Source organism: Lucilia cuprina, chromosome 5, assembly GCF_022045245.1.
Source record: "Lucilia cuprina isolate Lc7/37 chromosome 5, ASM2204524v1, whole genome shotgun sequence".
Taxonomy (NCBI): Eukaryota; Metazoa; Arthropoda; class Insecta; order Diptera; family Calliphoridae; genus Lucilia; species Lucilia cuprina.
Window position 1 is genome coordinate 41,918,644 of NC_060953.1, and position 20,194 is coordinate 41,938,837.

The 20,194-nt window shown below is 30.7% G+C and overlaps 1 protein-coding gene across 2 annotated transcripts in view; it reads right to left on the reverse strand.

Annotated features, from left to right (window-relative positions):
- The window catches only part of LOC111686482 (phosphatidylinositol 4-kinase beta), a 124,666-nt gene that overhangs the window by 43,506 nt on the left and 60,966 nt on the right, over positions 1-20,194 (reverse strand). For both annotated transcript variants that reach the window (XM_046951670.1, XM_046951671.1), the window contains exon 2: positions 9,989-11,753. In XM_046951670.1, coding sequence (XP_046807626.1) covers positions 9,989-11,319 — 1,331 coding nt within the window. In that variant the 5' untranslated portion in view covers positions 11,320-11,753. The remainder of the gene's footprint in view (positions 1-9,988; positions 11,754-20,194) is intronic.

The window sequence follows — 20,194 nt, forward strand, 5'->3', positions numbered from 1 at the left end:
AAAGACTTATACTCCAGAAATTAGAAACTAGAAACTAGAAACAAATTATGATTTTTTCTATCTAAAGACTGTAATCAGTATATCACAAATGTTCGAGACCTTAGATATAGAGATTATAGACTACACTGCAGAGCAGAGATACAAGCCGATGCAAAATGATCAGCAACGGCGGCGGCGCAATCATTTGTCGGCTCAAAAATTATCTGTATAATAGTCAGTTATATATGAACCTGTCTCTATATAAGTTTTTTCTCCAGAAAATGGACATTATTTTTGTTTTATTCATCTGTTTGGTGTTTTAGTGTAAGAGTGGATGTGTATATTTACTATCAGAGTTGGCAAACATAATTGTACAAAACTTCATAACAATTGTACTTTTTCGATTCCATTTGAGAATTCAAAATACAATTGTAGCAATTTTGCCAACCCTGTTTACTATAAAACTGAGTATGAATAATAAATAAATGATGAGGATTTTAATATGAATGGTATTGTTGTATGCATACAACAAAAACAGCAACAGCTATAACAACAACAACTAAAACAACAATAATAAAACTATATACATATTGTTGTTGCAGAAGTAATACATTTGCTTTTAATTAACACAAAAGTACACAAAACGTACTTCACATAAATACTATATTTACATGATTGCTGGGGGAAAGAAAAAAAAGGGAGTTGGGAAGCAAAATTAATTTCTATGGATTGTCTAGATGGAGTGACGTTGGTCTAGGCGCCCATTTTATGACCACAAAACTCAACAATATTCATATAAGTATTATTAGATGGGTTTTTAAATAATGAAAAATAAAAGCTTTTTGCCGTTATTAATAATTGACATTTGAGACAGAGTGAGGGATAGAGAGAGATTGAGAGTGTGAAAAACAAATACAATTCGCGTGTAGTTTAACAGTTTATTTTTGTTTTTTTTTAGTTTGTTGCTGTTTAGGGGATTTTGATTGTCACAAATACTTAATATTTTTCTATTAAAAACTTAAACAAGTGTTGAGGTCAGGTTTTAGAAATGTTCCTAAGGATGAGTTTTGTATGCAAATGATTTTTTTTTTTTTTGATAAATTTTAATTTTCATTTAATATTTTCTTACTTACACAGCATAAAAATAAATTTAAACAAGTAATATTTCTATATTCGGCTGTGCCGAATCTTATATACCCTTCACCAAGTATGTTTAAAAAAACAGATTTTATTTATTTTGTATCTCTGCACACATGTCACACATAACATACACACAAACAAATATAAACTGTAGCAGAAAGAAATATTAACCGTTGTACTGTAATACCACCGTCAAACTGTATTACCACTCTCAAACAAATATTAGCTGTATTACCAACATATTACTGCTATATCTCCTTGTTCGTGTTATACCCACTTACCTTCGTGAGAACAAAACAGCATCCAAACATACAAAAAAATACACAGCTGAATAAAACCAAATACATCTCCACACGCACATGTACATATTTATCCAATTCACAGTGTTGTTGTTGCTTTTTTAACGAAGCTCGAAAAAAAATTTGGCTTTTTTGATGAAATTTTTAGAGGTTGTCTCGGATTTTTGCTCATATCTCCTTTATTTATATACCGATTTTGCTGATTTTAAATAGCGATCTTCTCGAAAGCATGTCTAACTGAATTATTGAAGATTCGGATCTCGCCGATATCTGGGGACCTCCTAAAACTGATTTCAACAGACAGACAGACGGACATGGCTTAATCGACTCCACTATTTATAAGGATTCAGAATATATTATCGGAAAATTATATTACAGAAATTACAAACGGAATGACAAACTATATACCCTTCTCACGAAAGTGAAGGGTATACAAATTACTGGTTTGTTTATGGCTCTTCCAACATTTCGGCTTAAAATTTATTACTTAAATTTTTGTGTTATAAAAAATGTGCTCTGTGCCAGGCCAGCAACAAAGAAATCACTGACCCAGTTACAAGATTAAGAAAAAAATGTACGTTTAAGCGAAAAAAGGGAAGATGGTGGTCACATTATAAACTCAAACCGACAATAAGTATAAATCCTGATGATGTTTGGCATAAAAGGGAAAATAAGCTGCATTCTTTAGGAAAGCAGTGAAAGTGGAGGAAATACTTTAAATAACAAGAAAGTGAAGAATTTTTTTGTTAGCCGGAATTTTGTACGTTTTTTGTTCCTGCTAGAACATTAAGTGACATCAAGTGTTGTCACAGTGGGAGAATTGTGGGAATTGGAACAGAAAGAATTTAAAAAAAATTTTCATAAAATTAAATAAAATTATGGAAATGTAGAAAGAAGTTATAAAAATCCTTCTTAATTTGCCCACTGTTTGTTTAAAAGGTAAATCAGTGTACATATATATTATATTTAGGTAGCTAGGAAATGTGCTGAATGAATACCATAATTAAATGTTGTTTTTTTTGGTTGCTTTTCTGAAAAATCATACAAGGTTCTTCGTTTCCATTAAATCCTTAACCGTTAAAGTGCTATGAAGCAAGGAAGAGAGATTTTTAAGCAAAAGAATAGAACAAATTGCTTGAGAAATGAGTGTCAGCAGCAAACTGAACAATTGAAGAAGAGGGAGAAGATTTATGTGTTCTTTATAAATCGCTGCCTTATGTTGGTTATTATGCAATTATTTCAATGAAAAAAAAAAGAACAAGAACATTAGAGGGAATTAAAAAATCTTTAAGCAGAGGTTAAGAGATAAAATAGAAGAAAAAATGTAAAAGATAAAGAACCGGAGGGAGGTCTTAGAACAGAATCTAAAGAAGCGAAAGGCAGAGAATGAAAATTTTGTTCGCTGACCGGTTTTATTGGTCTTCTATACATGTGTGAGTATACGTACGTATGAAAAAAAAGAGAATAAGAGAGCTTATTTGAGAGCTCACTGCGTTTTCCTGATATAAAGGCTTCATAGTCCAGAGATTTTATGCGCTCTTAAGTTGAAAGTCTTGTTTTGAAGACAATTAAGTCCATAGGCTATACCCACTTTAGTTTACAATCTATAGACTCTATAATCCATAGACTAAAGCCTCTAGGTCACGGAGTATTCTCTTTAAAGAACCGAGAATATAGGCTGTTTACGACTATACACTCTATAGTCCACAACCTATAGACTATATAGTTCACAGACTATCGACTCTCTTATCGATAGAAAGAAGATTCTAGACCGAGCGGACTATCGAAAAAGTCTTGATTTGAAGACTGTGAACTTCATAGAATATACAATCTTTAGTTTACAATATATAGATTCTATAGTGCACGGACTATCGACTCTATAATCCATAGACTAAAGACTTTAGGCCACGGACTATTCTCTCTACAGACCCGATAATATAGACTGTTCACAGTCCTGAGACTATACATTCTATAGTTCACAACCTATAAACTGCATAGTTCACAACTCTCATGACTCTCTAGTCCATAGACTAAAGATTATAGACGACGGACTTTCGACTCTAAAGACCCGAGAATACATGATATATTCACCATAGACTTTTAATTAGACTATAATGTATAGATTTTACGATCTACAGTCCCTAGACTTTAAGCTTTATATTCCTCAAACTAAAGACTTAGAAGTCGAGACACTGTACAGTGTACACTGTAAAGACCGAAGACTAAACATCTACAGTCTAGGTACTATTAGATCGATATGGATTATATATTTCAGAATCTGTAAAACTTATAGTCTAGAGAAATCAGTGCAGAGTCATTATCTACAGTTTTTATACTAATCATTCTAAAAGGTAGGACACCACTACCCTGAAACGTCTATAGACTATTTTGCCTTTAGTCCATAGATTAGTCAGTTCAGAGATTATAGATTCAAAAGCCCAAAGAGTATATAACCTACAGTACAGAGACTTAGATTCTATAGTCCGGACACTACAAAGTCTGAAATATAGAAAAAACACAATACAGAGACTATTGAGTCTGTAGTCTACAGATTTTATGTTTACTATTGACTCTATAATCCAGAGATTATAAGGTATTTAGACTTTGGAGTCTACAATTATGTGACGTCTATGAACTATTTAAACTTTAGTTCTTAGATTCGACAGTTCAGAGAATATATAAATTCTATAGTTAAGAGACTACAGATTCTTTAGAGCTAAAACTATACAATCTTCAATCCAGAGAGTTTAGAATCTATACTTTAGAGATTATCCAGTCTAGACTTTACATACCATAGTTCAGAGACTACATAGTCTATTGTTAAAAGACTATTCTGCAGAGATTATAGAGTCTATAGTCCATAAACTCTAAAGTCTGCACTATAGAGTAAATAAACTGTAGATTCTACAGTCGAGTGACTAAAGAGTATATAGTACAGAGACTATAAAGTCAATAACACAAAGACTATAGAGTCTGTAGTACGGAGAGTATAAAGTCAATAGTACAGAGACTTAAAGAGTCTATAATCTAAAGACCATAGAATTTATAGTTTAGAGAGTGTGTGTAGTCCATAGATAATGCAGTCTACAGTTCAGTGATTATAATCTATAGCAGGGAGTCTTAATATATTTCTTTGAAATACTATAGAATATACAGTCTAGAATCCATAGTTTACAGAGACAGACAATAAAATCCATAGTCCACAAATTATTGAGTCTATAGTGTTTTTAGTCACTAAAACTATATACTCTATAGTTAAGACTATATAGACTGTACAGTGATTCTTTATTTCACGGAGCCCATAGTCGATATACATACTTTACAGTCTATAGTTTAGGGAGTATAGAGTTTATAGTCTTAAGTCTATTTTCCGAAGATTATAGAATGTATAGTGTAACCCCTCTTCCTACAATAACTTACAAAATTTACTATTTTTTTCTTACTCTTAAATATATATTTAAACATTTTCTTTATAACATTTTTTAGCAGTTATAAAGATTTTACAGTTACAACTCCAAAACCCTTATCATCTCCAAATGACACACTTGGCAATAGAGTTGGTCTTAAGAAGAAACAACCAAAACAAATTGTATTAAAATAATATTTAAAAATTTCCTCTAGTTTTTCACATTTTTTAAACTTAGCTTTTTCCTCATAGATAAATCAATTTAGTTATTTTTGTAGTTTTTATAGAGGAGGGGGAGTGTAAAACAAACACAAACGTTTAAATATAAAATCAAAATATTGTTAAATGTTTGGAAATTGCATTTTAGATTTTACCACAATACCAGGACAGGCTAGCAGTTAGTATATATGACAGAAAGTTTAAAAAAATGTTAGAGAGAGAAAAATAAAACAAAAATATGTCATACCATTGAGACAACAATAAAAATAACAACGTCAACAATAACAAAACAATGAATTGCAGCATAATGTCAAATCACATACAAAAACAATGAATATGTTGTTTTGCTAAATTAAGGGTTACCAGATTAGAGGTTTTCTTTTGTTTACATTAAAAAAATAGTCAAGTGATACTAAAAAAGATTTATAAACTTAGATTTTAATTAAGTTACCAAATATTAAATACTTTTAACTAATAATAATATTTTTTATACCCTTCACCTTCGTGAGAAGGGTATATATAAGTTTGTCATTCTATAATATAATTTTCCGACCCCAAAAAGTATATATTTTCTGGATCCTTATAGATAGCGGAGCCATGTCCGTCTGTATGTCTGTCCGTCTGTCTGTTGAAATCAGCTTTTAGAGGTACCCAGATATCGGCGAGATCCGAATCTTCAATAATTCAGTTAGACATGCTTTCAAGAAGATCGCTATTTAAAATCAGCAAAATCGGTGTATAAATAACGGAGATATGAGCAAAAATCCGGGACAACCTCTGAAAATTTCATCAAAAAAGCAACATTTTTTCATGCTTTTTTAAAAAAGCAACAACAACACTGGAAATTGGATTAAGATGTACATGTGCGTGTGGAGATAAATTTGGCTTTATTCAGCTGTGTATTTTTTGTATGTTTGGGTGCTGTTCTCACGGAGGTAAGTAAGTAAGATAAGTGGGTATAACAAGAACAAGAAGATAAATTAATAATATGTTGGTAATACATCCGATATTTGTTTGAGAGTGGTAATACAGTTTGACGGTGGTATTACAGTACAACAGTTAATATTTCTTTCTGCTACAGTTTATATTTGTTTGTGTGTATGTTATGTATGACATGTATGCAAAGATACAAAATAAATAAAAACTGTTTTTTAAAACATACTTGGTGAAGGGTATATAAGATTCGGCACAACCGAATATAGAAATAAAACTTGTTTTATAATAGTTACAACTACAGCAACACTGTTAAACAGTTTATACATAAATAAGTATGTAAATGTACAATTTATTTGCACTTTAGTACTTGTGTACTGGCGGTTTTGTTTTGACAAAAAAACAACATGATTGTTTGATGTGTGTGATGAGACTTTTGATGTTTATAGTATTTATTATTTGTTTAGTTTGTAGTATTTTAAATGTATAGAGGGTAATTTAGGTGATGGCCAATATAATGTTTAAATTAAATAAAAGTTAATTTAGTTTTCTATACAGTAAGGGCAGGTTTCTTAATACACAGTTAAACTAGGCTTAACTTGCTGGTACATTAAACTAGGAACAAATTTAGACGGACTTTAACCGATAATTGTGTTTTTCAGTTATGTATTTAAGTTTAACTTTGTTTGTATTGCCAACTTTTCATTAAAAAACATAAACAATGAACAGCTGTTTTTTGTAAACATAACTTTTATGAAATTAAAAATTTTAGAAAAAAATAAAATAAACATTTAAAACAATAATAATAATAATATTGAAAAAAACAAATCAGAAAATTACTATTTACTTAAAATTATAAGTTTTTTTCTTCCGAATTTATTATTTTATTGTTTTTCTTGACTGTTGATTCTCACTTATAACTTAGGTTTAATTGGCTAGTTAAACTAAGATAATCACACCTATCGCCAAGTAAAACTTTTGTTCCCTTGAAATTTTCGTTTCATTCGAAGTTTGTGAACTTGCTGTGAACAATTCATTCACAATAGTTGATTTTGTATGGAACAGCTGTCCAATGTTTACAAAATTCCATCAACAAATTTAACGGTGGATTTTTTTCACGACAAAAAAACACAAAACAGACTAAACAAGGTTTAAACGAAGAATGTATATTATTTTCATCTGGAAAACCCGCCCTAAATACCACTTAAAGTAAATATGTGGCAAACACTATAAAATAAATTTCTTTACAAAAACATTTTCTGAAAAGTATTTTATTTAATTAGTTTATATATTCTCTGAATAATCTCTGTTATTTTAATATAACTAAAATTTATTTCAAATTTTGAAAAGTTTTTTTAATACAAAGAAAAGAGAAAGAGAGAGAGAAAACTTTTACAAATTGAATTTATTAAAACTTTCAATTGAATTTATTTTTCCAGCAGCTCTTTAGGGAGTAGAAACTTTTACTTGAGTTTTTGTTCAATTGGTTAATGAAAGTACATATTCATAACTACATCAAGGAGTAAAATAATCACACCTATTAGCCAATAGAAGTTAATTTATATTTTGTATTCATTTCCCTTGAAGGTTAAATTGCTATCGTGAACATGTTGTAAACAATTCATTCACAATAGTTGATTTTATAAGGAACATCTGTTCAATGTAAAGATACAAGCCCAGACGGCTTAAATCGGCGGCGGTTGGCCGCCGGTAATATTTTGTGAAAAGGATTAATTTTGTTGAAATTTTTTTTACTATACATCTTAGTTTTAAAATATTTATCTAGAATTTCATTTCATTTTAAGTAAATCACCAAAAATTTCTTATTTAAATCTTAGACCTTTCTATAAGACTATTGCTACATAAATCCTTCTAAATCTTTTCGTGTATATATAATTTTCTTCCCAACTGTACATGAATTCCCCTACACACTTAACTGTTACTAATATTCTTTGATTGGAAAGGAAAAATAGCTGTTTCATTTTCTATCTAACAAAATCTAAAAAGGAAATTGCATTGCAGCTTTGCCCGAGATTTGTTTTTTTTCTATTTCATTTTCAATTCCATTGAAATTAAGGTTTAATACCTTTTAAGCCAATACCTTCTCTCCTAACATTCTCAACCTATAACTCTCTTCTATAACGAGATCAATGTCTTTATGTTATAGTACTGTAAGTACAGTTTGGTGGCTGTAGGGAGGGGGTGTTGGTTGCAATATAACTGTATTTTTTTCTCTTAAAATTTGTATGTAGGAAACATTATAATTGCATAAACTTGCAGCACACGAGTGTAGGCGTTGGGCTAAGAGTATGTTTTTCCTCGAAATCTATAGCAGATGTGGGTGGGGTGGGGAGGGTTTTCTTTTTCTGCTTAAGTGTGCTTTATTGAAAAGAATTTTGTTTTCTTTTTTAAATTTCTTTATTTTCTTTTATAATTTTTAATGGATTTTTAAGGTTTTAGCCATTGCACATGCCAGAGTACATTGTTATTTTTATTTGAAAAAATATTTTGTTCTTCTAACTTTGTGTTTCTATGGTTTTAACGAGGTAAAATGTTATTTTTCTAAATTTCTTTATTTTTCTAATATTATTTGTTCTAGTTTTAAGCGAAATATGTTTTCATTTTCCTTCTTAATTTGTTTTACAATATGTTTTCTTACACATTAAAAACAAGAAATATGTAGAAAAAATCGGTTTAATGCATTTTAAAACTTTTTATACAACTGATAATCCAGACAATTCAAAACTATAGACACGATCATAGTCCAGAGTATAGAAAAAACTATAGACCAGTGTATAGTCCACGCCAGACAATAGTCTAAACTATAAGCAAGACTACAGACAAAAATATATTCAAGTCTATAGACACGACTTAAGACCAGACTATTGACACGCCTACAGGCTAAACAAGACGATAATACAGACTAACGCACAGACTATAGACAAGACAAAAGTCCAGGCTATAGGCAAGACTATTGACAAGTCTGTGTACAATACAATGGACAAAGCCATAGTTTAGACCATAATCTAGAATATAGACAAAACTAGGCATAGTCCAGGCAATTATCCAGATTATATTCAAGACTATAGCAGAGACTACAGGCCAGACTATAAACAAGACCATGAGAAAGACTAAAGTTCAGACTATAGACAACACTATAATCCAGACTATAAACAAGACTATATTCCAGACTATAATCTAGACTATATGCAAGACTATAGTCCAGACTATAGGTAAGTCTATAAACTGGACTATATATAAGATCATAGTTCAGACCATAGTCATAGGCTATTATCCAGGTAACAGGCAAGACTATAAAAAAGACTATAGAAAAAACTTCAGTCCAGACTATAGACAAGACTATAATCCAGACTATAGACAAGACTAGATTCAAGACTGTAATCTAGACTATATACAAGAGTTTACTCCTGACTATAGTCGAGACTATAGGCAAAACTATAAACTAGACTACAGTCCAGACAATAGACTACATATAATGTATTCCAAACTATAGAAAAGTATATAATCCAGACTATAGACAAGCCTATAAATTAGACTATAGATAAGACTAATGTTCAGAGTATATTCACGACTATAGACAAGACTATAGTTCAGTCTATAGACAAGACTCTAGATCAGGCTGTAGAATAGGCTGTAGAATAGACTACAATCCAGGCAATAGTCTATTCTATAATAAAGACTATATCCAGACTATAATCTAGACTATAGACAAGACTAAAGTTCAGTCTATAGTTACGACTATAGTCCACACTTTATGCAAGTCCAAAAAATAGGCATAACTATAGAGAAGAAAATAATATAATCCTAGACTATAGTTCAGACTATAGATAAGATTATTACAGACAAGAGTATAGTACAGATTTTGTCAAGATTATAGACCAGACTTTGGACCAAGCTACAGTCCAGGGTCAAAGGTTATACTATTAAATACTTTAAAATCTAAAGACCTAAATATAAAATACATAAAAATAAAAAAATCCAAAAAACATACCTGAAATCTAAACTTAAATTTCTCTGATGTGTTGAAGCACGTTTTGGAGGATTGCCGCCGTTACCACCTGAAGCACCACCATTAATCGCACTACCCGGTGTACCCGCAGCTAAACTTAAATTTGGACGACCATGAACCGAGGGCATAGAATGATTAATAAAACGACTTAAACTCAGTCTCGGCTTGGAATAGCGTGTGTGTTTGGGTGTAGTGGCCGCTGAGTTAACCGGTGTACCACCGATACTTTGATTCGAGTTCGGTGGTAAAGAAGCCAAACTACTGCTACTATTTGGCATTATAATGGGCAATGTTACATGTGAGGATTTCAAAAATGCCGGTACATATTCCGAGCTGGTCGAAGATTGTGAACTGCGTCGTGTCACCAGAGTGGGTGATGAAGGTTGGGAATAATCGTTGCTGCTGCTGCTGATATCACAACCGGTGGCGGATGAACAAGAACTGGGACCGGAATTACAGAGTGCCAGAGAGGTATTCGAATTGGAAGAAACAGAAATGGAGGAGGATGAAGACATTAGTGAGGGAGAGGAGGTATTACTATTCAGACTCAAATTCAGACTTTTGGCGGGGCTGGGTAAATTGGCTGAAGTGTTGGCTGTTGCTGTTGTTGATGAGTTTAATGCTTTCTGTGATTTGTTATTGGCTGCCGCAGCTATCGCTGTAGGTGCTATGGGACTATGCACCACAGTACTATTGCTTTGATCGCTGGAACTACTGCTGGTGGTGCTGGTGCAAGCGGTTATAGAATGTTCAGATTCATCATCGTCTAGCTCATTTAAATGGGAAGTGGGACTGCTGGTTAAACTGTGCTGACCATTCGATATGCTCGTATAACTATCATTTATACACTCCTCCAAAGAATCCTGGCAATTGCCATTTTCCATTTGTGTATGTGTTAAAACACCTTTGCCACCATTCATATTACAATCGGCCAGACTGGATGTTTCCAAGGAATTGGGTGTCAAACGCACTGTTTGTAAAGGAACATGATCGACGACATCAACACCCGCCACTGCTGCCGTTACCGGACGAAAATTATGCATATCGGTCTCTAGCAAATCATCTGCCCCCACTATGGGTGATAACAATTTGGTGGCCGTATCTATTTCACGTATATGTCTTAAATATTGATAGCTATTATCCTGGGCATTAATTGCCTTCTTTTTCGAGGAGGAGGTGGTCAATGTATTGGCAATCATACTTAAATTATTATGTTTATTATCATTGCAGCCATTGGTGTTGGATCCGGTGATATTATTGGCCTGTTGGCTGGAATTCTTTTTGGCCTTAAATGCAGAAATAACGGAATTCATTTTATTTTAAATCTATTTTGTGTTCGTTGAGTATGTAGTTAGAGAATCTTCTTGATCTTTTAAACTTTCGTGAAAGTGAGAGAAGGAACGATTAATATGAGTATTTCTTGTTAAACTTTTTTCTCTTTTTTAAAGGATTTTTTTTATATTTTGTTTTTTTGTGTTAATGTTTATGAGAAAAACATTGATGAGAGGAAGCTAAGTGTGACAGATAGAAATAGAGTTTACTCGCTCTTTCTTAAGCCATTTTTTGACAAATCACAACCTTTACAACTAAATTTAAAATCGGCTTTAACGTCTTTAGACATTTTATATATTTCTTAAAAAAATCAGGACATCTTGTTAGAATTTCCTTTAACTCCTGTTAATTACTATTAACAAGATCATAAACTCTGCTTAGAGTCAGGAGAGCAGAGAGTAAACATAGTGATGAACTGTAAAGAGATAGAGAAAAAGAGATAAATGTTAATTAGTTATTAAAATTATAACGGTTTTTTTTGTATTTCAAAAACATTTTTATATAAAAAACAAAAACTATTTTCTAATCTCCTTATAAAGTTATTATAAAAATCAATCATTTTTTTTCAAACCCACTCATTTGTCGTTTGTTATAAATAAAACCCATTAGAGATTTATAAAATCCTCTCCTTATATAGTCTGGGGAATCAATGTAATTTCTCGGTATCATTAAATGCCAAACGCCAATTGTTTTATTAGATATTAGGTTTTTCTTAATATATTTATATTTTTTTTCAAAAATGATTCATTTAATTGTGTTTTATTTGAATATTTAAATGTTTATTTAAAATTTCAATGAAAGCGAAATTGAATGTTATTAATTAGTTTACTTAAATTTTTTGTTAAACAAATTGGACAAGGACAATTTTTGACCTACTTATATATAATATAAATAGGTTTCTAGAAAGTTTTAAATACCTAGATAAGAATGTTTTTGAATACTTATTTGTTTTGTTTATTTTTATTATTTTTTGATAATAATGCTGAATATAGAACAGATAAGATTATAGATTATACAACTCTATACTATAGTCAAAACTGTAAACTCCTGCTTACAGACTAGACTGCGGTTCGGAGAGTTTATTCAAGACTATGGACCAAACTATAGACTAAAGACTAGGTAATAGACTTACTATAGATTAGGCAATAAACAAGTCTATAGATGAGACTATACTATTTTGGACTACTCTAGAATACAGACTATACTAAAGACTAAACTATAAACGAGACTAAAAACAAGAATACAGACTAGACTGTAGATTAAATTATAGACTAGACTATAAACTAAACTATGAACTAAGACTATAGACTGGACCATAGACTAGACTATAGACTAGACTATAGACTAGACTATAGACTAGACATTAGACTAGACTTTAGACTAGACTTTAGATTAGACTTTAGATTAGACTTTAGACTATAGACTAGACTATAGACTAGACTATAGACTAGACTATAGACTAGACTATAGACTAGACTATAGACTAGACTATAGAATAGGCTATAGACTAGACTATAGAATAGGCTATAGACTAGACTATAGACTAGACTATAGACTAGACTATAGACTAGACTATAGACTAGACTATAGACGAGACTATATACTAGACTATGGACTAGTCTATAGACTAGACTAGACTATAGACTAGACTATAAACCAAACAATAGACTAGATAATTGACTAGACTATAAACTAAACAATAGACTAGACTATAGAATAGACTACTGAATAGCCTACAGACTAGACTGTAGACTAGACTATAGACCAAACTATAGACTAGATTATAGACTATAGACTAAACTATAGAGTAACTATAGACAATATTATAGACTAGACTTTAGACTAGACTACAAACTATAGACTAGACTAAAGACTAGACTAAAGACTATACTTTAGACTAGACTATAGACTAGACTACAGACTAGACCAAAGACTAGACTATAGGTTAAACTATAGACTAGACTATAGACTAGACTAGACTATAGACTAGACTAGACTATAGACTAGACTATAGACTAGACTATAGACTAGACTATAGACTAGACTATAGACTAGACTATAGACTAGACTATAGACTAGACTAGACTATAGACTAGACTATAGACTAGACTATAGACTACACTATAGACTAGAATATAGACTAGACTATACTATAGACTAGACTAAAGTCTACAGACTAGACTATATACTAAACTATAGAATAGACAATTGACTAGACTATAAACCAAACAATAGACTAGACAATTGACTAGACTATAAACTGAGCAAGAGACTAGACTATAGACTAGACTACAGACTAGACTACAGACTAGACTACAGACTAGCCTGCAGACTAGACTAGACTATAGACCAAACTATAGACTAGATTATAGACTAGACTATAGAGTCTATAATCTAGTCTATAGTATAGACGAGGCTATAGACTATACTATAGACTATACTATAGACTAGACTATAGACTAGACTATAGACTAGACTAGACTACAGACTAGACTATAGACTAGACTATAGACTAGACTATAGACTATAGACTAGACTATAGACTAGACTATAGACTAGACTATAGACTAGACTATAGACTAGACTATAGACTAGACTATAGACTAGACTATAGACTAGACTATAGACTAGACTATAGACTAGACTATAGACTAGACTATAGACTAGACTATAGACTAGACTATAGACTAGACTATAGACTAGACTATAGATTAGACTATAGATTAGATAATAGACAAGACTATAGGCTAGACTATAGACTACACTATAGACTAGACTATTGATTATAGACTAGGCCACACATTCTACCATAGACTAGACTATAAAATAGATTATAGACTAGACAATAGACTAGACCATAAATTAGACTATAGACAACGCTGTATACTTGACCAGAGACTAGACTATGGGCTAGATTATAGTAAATTTTGGACTAGACTATATACAGGATACAGAATAAAAGTTGCCCCACACAAAAAATTGGACAATTTCCGACATACTTATAACAAGTTGTTATATGAAAAATTAAAAATTTCTAGATAAGATTATTTCTGTCATTAATTTTGTATTTAATTTTTTAAAAACAATATCTTTTAATACATATGTTTATTATTTAATTTATAAATAACATGTGTGAATAATTTAAATGCACAAAGTCGTGATGAGTAATCACAATGCTATATAATATCAATGTAGAATGGGGGACTTTTAATTAAAATGGAAATGAAGCATTAAATAAAAGAAAACATTTAAAAATCATATCAAGCAGCCTTTTTATTTAAAATGAATTTTAAAAGAAACCATAAAATTAAACTCAAATTAAAACATCAACAACTCTATAAAACCCTAAACTAATCGAATATAATAAATCTATCATTCATTGATGCAGACAGACATTTTTGTCTAAAATATATATTATCATTATCGTTAAAAAAAGAACAACATTATTAGTATTTTTGTTTTATTTAAGTTTATTTATTTATTATGTATGTGGGTTTTATTTCTTTTATTATTTTTAACCCGACTGACTAATCAACAGGTCTGCGTGTTAGAAATGTATTTTAAAAAGTTTAAAAGTTTTACTAAATAATTTATAAAACTAAATATACAACATAATAAGAGGATTTTGCAAAAAAAAAAAAAAACTAGAGAAAAAAATACTCAAAAATTCACACGTGCCAGTAAGACCGAAACAAGAACATTTTACTTTAATTAAAATTAAGTGCGTAATAAATTAAATACAGTGGTTAAAAAGGCAAAAAAATATACTTTTAAGACTAGAGTTTGCTAAATGTTTCATATATTTCATGTTTTCCTAAATAGAAAATGAAAACTTGTTTTTGAATTTAAAAAGTTCTATAGGCCCACTGTAACACATAAATTGTATTTAGTTACAAAATAGTATTTCTTTAGTTTAACTTTTTCTCATTTTATTATTTCTCTGTTTTAAAAATAGATTTTTAACCCCACAATTTGAACCATAACATCAACATGAACTTTTAGAGAACATTTCTTTAGTCCATATTAAAATGAAAAAAATTAATAGAATTGATACCATTTCCTTATTGAAACATTTACAAAATCTAAAGCATGAAAAAAGTAGAAGTGTAACGAATTTAATAGACCCTTCATCAAAACACAAGGCAATAGACTAGACTATAAACCAGTCTAGTCTATAGTCTAGACTATAGCCTAGTTTATAGTCTAGTCTATTGACTAGTCTACGGTCTAGTCTATAGTCTAGTATATAGTATATTCTATAGTCTAATCTACAGTCTAGTCTATAGTCTGGTCTATAGTCTAATCTATAGTCTAGTTTATAGTCTGGTCTTTAGTCTAGTCTATAGTCTTGTCTATAGTCTAATCTATAGTCTAGTCTAAAGTCTGGTATATAGTCTGGTCTATAGTCTAGTCTATAGTCTAGTCTATAGCCTAGTTTATAGTCTAGTCAATAGTCTAGTCTATAGTCTAGTCTATAGTCTAGTCTATAGTCTAGTATATAGTCTAGTCTATAGTCTAGTCTATAGTCTAGTCTATAGTCTAGTCTATAGTCTAGTCTATAGTCTAGTCTATAGTCTAGTCTATAGTCTAGTCTATAGTCTAGTCTATAGTCTAGTATATAGTCTAGTCTATAGTCTAGTCTATAGTCTAGTCTATAGTGTAGTCTATAGTGTAGTCTATAGTGTAGTCTATAGTCTAGTCTAGTCTATAGTCTAGTCTATAGTCTAGTCAATAGTCAAGTCTATAGTCTAGTCTATAGTCTAGTATATAGTGTAGTCTATAGTCTAGTCTATAGTCTAGTCTATAGTCTAGTATATAGTGTAGTCAAGTCTTTAGTCTATCCTAAAATTTAACCTATAGTCGTAGTCAATAGTCTAATCTATAGTACAGTCTATAGTCTAGTCTATAGTCAGACCTAGAGTCTAGTCTAGTTTATAGCGCAGTCTATAGTCTAGTCATTTTCTAGTCTATAGTCTAGTCTATATTCTAGTCTATAGTCTAGTCTATATTTTAGTCTATATTCTAGTCTATAGTCTAGTCTATATTCTAGTCTTTAGTCTAGTCTACAGTCTAGTCTATAGTCAAGTCTATAGTCTAGTCTATAGTCAAGTCTATAGTCTAGTCTATAGTCTAGTCTATAGTCTAGTCTATAGTCTAGTCTACAGTCTAGTCTATAGTCTAGTCTATAGTCTAGTCTATAGTCTAGTCTATACTCTAGTCTATGGTATAGTCTAGTCTATAGTCTACTCTATAGTCTAGTGTATAGTCTAGACTCTATAGTCTAGTCTATAGTCCACTCTATAGTCTTGTCTGTGGTATATTGTAGTCTTATCTTTATTCTAGTCTATAGTCTAGTCTGCAGTCTAGTCTATAGTCTAGTATATAGTCTAGTCTATAGTTTAGTCTATAGTCTAGTCTATAGTCTGGTCTCTATTTTCGGCTATAGTTTAGTCTACAGTGTGGAATATAGTCTGGTATACAGTCAAGTCTAGACTAGACCATAAACTTGAATATAGAATACAGCCAACTATATATAGGACTATTGACCAGACCACAGAAATTGTAGTTTAGACTATAATCTATACTTTAGTAAAACTATAATGCAAAGTTACAAACATAATAACAAAAAAAAAATAGTCTAGTCTATAGTCTAGTCTATAGTCTAGTATATAGTCTAGTCTATAGTCTAGTCTATAGTCTAGTCTATAGTGTAGTCTATAGAGTAGTCTATAGTCTAGTCTATAGTCTAGTGTATAGTCTAGTCTATAGTCTAGTCTATAGTCTAGTCTATAGTCTAGTGTATAGTCTAGTCTATAGTCTACTCTATAGTCTAGTCTGTAGTCTACTCTATAGTCTAGTCTATAGTCTAGTCTATAGTCTACTCTATAGTCTAGTCTATAGTCTAGTCTATAGTCTAGTCTATAGTCTAGTCTATAGTCGAGTCTATAGTCTAGTCTATAGTCTAGTCTATTGTCTAGTCTATAGTCTAGTCTATAGTCTAGTCAATAGTCTATTGTCTAGTCTATAGTCTAGTCTATAGTCTAGTCTATAGTGTAGTCTATAGTCTAGTCTATAGTCTAGTCTATAGTCTAGTCTATAGTCTAGTCTATAGTGTAGTCTATAGTCTAGTCTATAGTCTAGTCTATAGTCTAGTCTATAGTCTAGTCTATAGTGTAGTCTATAGTCTAGTCTATAGTGTAGTCTATAGTCTAGTCTATAGTCTAGTCTATAGTGTAGTCTATAGTCTAGTCTATAGTCTAGTCTATAGTCTAGTCTATAGTCTAGTCTATAGTCTAGTCTATAGTGTAGTCTATAGTCTAGTCTATAGTCTAGTCTATAGTCTAGTCTATAGTCTAGTCTATAGTCTAGAGTATAGTCTAGTCTATAGTCTAGTCAATAGTCAAGTCAATAGTCTAGTCTATAGTCTAGTCTATAGTATATGCAAAGTTACAAACATAATAACAAAAAAAATATAATAAAAACTCTATAAAAGTTTCTTTATATTTCTGTACTTTGGCTATTTTTATAATGAATTCTTTTTATATTTAAAAATTTTGTGAGCGAGTACGTTTTTTAATTTTGGTTAAACAAGCAAATTGTTGTAGTTGACTTCAAGGTTAGATTTTCATCATCATCATCATTACGATGAAAATGAGTGTGTGTGTGTGCGTACTCAATTTTGCACTTAAATTAATTGAAAACTAGTATCGCATCCTACTTCTCCCCGAGTATTCATTTACTTAGCGAACATAAAGATAGAACTACAAAATAGACAGTAATAGTACAATTTTGTTGTTTCTAAGCATTATTTTCAGTTTATTTTTGTTGTTATTTTTTTAAATAAAACATTTAATAAAAGAAAACAAAAATAGTTTTTATTGCTTAATATTTTGTTATGGATTAGGTCATGAACTTGTATTGCATAGCAAAAGGCGTCATAACTGAAGGAGAGTAATAGAGACAAAATAAGGTAGAGGTTAACATAGAGTAAAGGTTAAATTGTGGGAGCATAACGGTAAAGTTATTTCCGCTGTTGATGAGTGAGTAATATTGTGCCTTTTAAACATTTTCAATGTAGTAAATTATTGTATGCATTTGTTTACTTTTGTTTTTTATTAGATAATGACTGATGATTGTGTTTAATTTAAAAACTATTTGAAACGTCACTACTATTTTGATGTGTCAATGAACTAGGAAATTGTATATTGAAATCTTTATAGAAAACATATGGAATTTTTGACCTCGGGATCTAAACAAATTTATTCTAAAATTCATTTTACTATAAAACATTTGTAATCATGATTATGTTGGTTGCAAAACTAAAAATAACTCGTTTCGCCACAATTGTGTTTATATTAAAAAAAACACAGTGTTGTTATTAAATTTAACATTTTCAACTCCCACATTTGCTTCAGTCTCTTCTTAATGTCTATCCGAAGGATATACAAATAAAAAAAATGTGTTGCTATCATGAATATTTTATTTTTATTTGACCTCTAGAGTAAAATTATTGAGGACACATATTAAATTTATAACTTATTAACACTTGTTAATGGCCGACCAACTGCAGAAGAAGAATTTAGGTCACAAACGGAAGTTTTTATTTTATTTCATTGTTTTTGTTTTTTTTTTCTTTATTAACAATAATAATAAAAGGAAAATAGGCGGACGAGACTATTATTCTGGTCATAAACAAAATCGATAGTAAAATAAGTTAATTATTAAAATTTATGTTAAGATTTTATTTTAGTGTCAGTTTTTATATTTGTAGACAGATATAATATATTACTTAAAGCTAAATGGGACAAGGATTTTTTTGTAGCTTTTATGGTGAAAGAACAAAAAAAATTTATAGCAAGAAATTATACAAAAATACAACTTATTTAACGATCTATAGGCAAGTTTATAATCTAGACTATAAACATAAAAAATTGCAGACTATTAACAATACTACAATCCATACAGTAATTAATACTTTAGACAAGATCTTAGTCCAGGTTAAAGACTAATTTAAAAACTAGACTTTAAGCATAACTATAGTAAAGCCTCTGGATAAGATTTTAGTACAGACCTTAAATAATATTTTAGTCCTGGACTATAGACTAGGCTATAGACTATAGAGCAGACTAAACTCTAGACTATAGGCTAGACTATAGACTAGACCATAGACTAGACTACATACTAGACTATATACTGGACTATAGACTATACTATAGACTAGACTATAGACTAGACTATAGGCTAGACTATAGGCTAGACTATAGACTAGACTTTAGACTAGACTATAGACTAGACTATAGACTGGACTATAGACTAGACTATATACTAGACTATAGACTAGACTATAGACTAGACTATAGACTAGACTATAGACTAGACTATAGACTAGACTATAGACTAGACTATAGACTATACTATAGACTAGACTATAGACTAGACTATAGAGTAGACTATAGACTAGACTATAGAGTAGACTATAGACTAGACTATAGAGTAGACTATAGACTAGACTATACACTAGACTATAGACTAGACTATAGACTAGACTATAGGCTAGACTATACCCTAGACTATAGACTATACTATAGACTAGACTATAGACTAGGCTATAGACTAGACTATAGACTAGACTATAGACTAGACTATAAACTAGACTATAGACTAGACTGTAGACTAGACTATAGACTCGACTATAGACTAGACTATAGAGTAGACTATAGACTAGACTATACACTAGACTATACACTAGACTATAGACTAGACTATAGACTAGACTATAGACTAGACTATAGACTAGACTATACTATAGACTAGACTATAGACTAGGCTATAGACTAGGCTATAGACTAGACTATA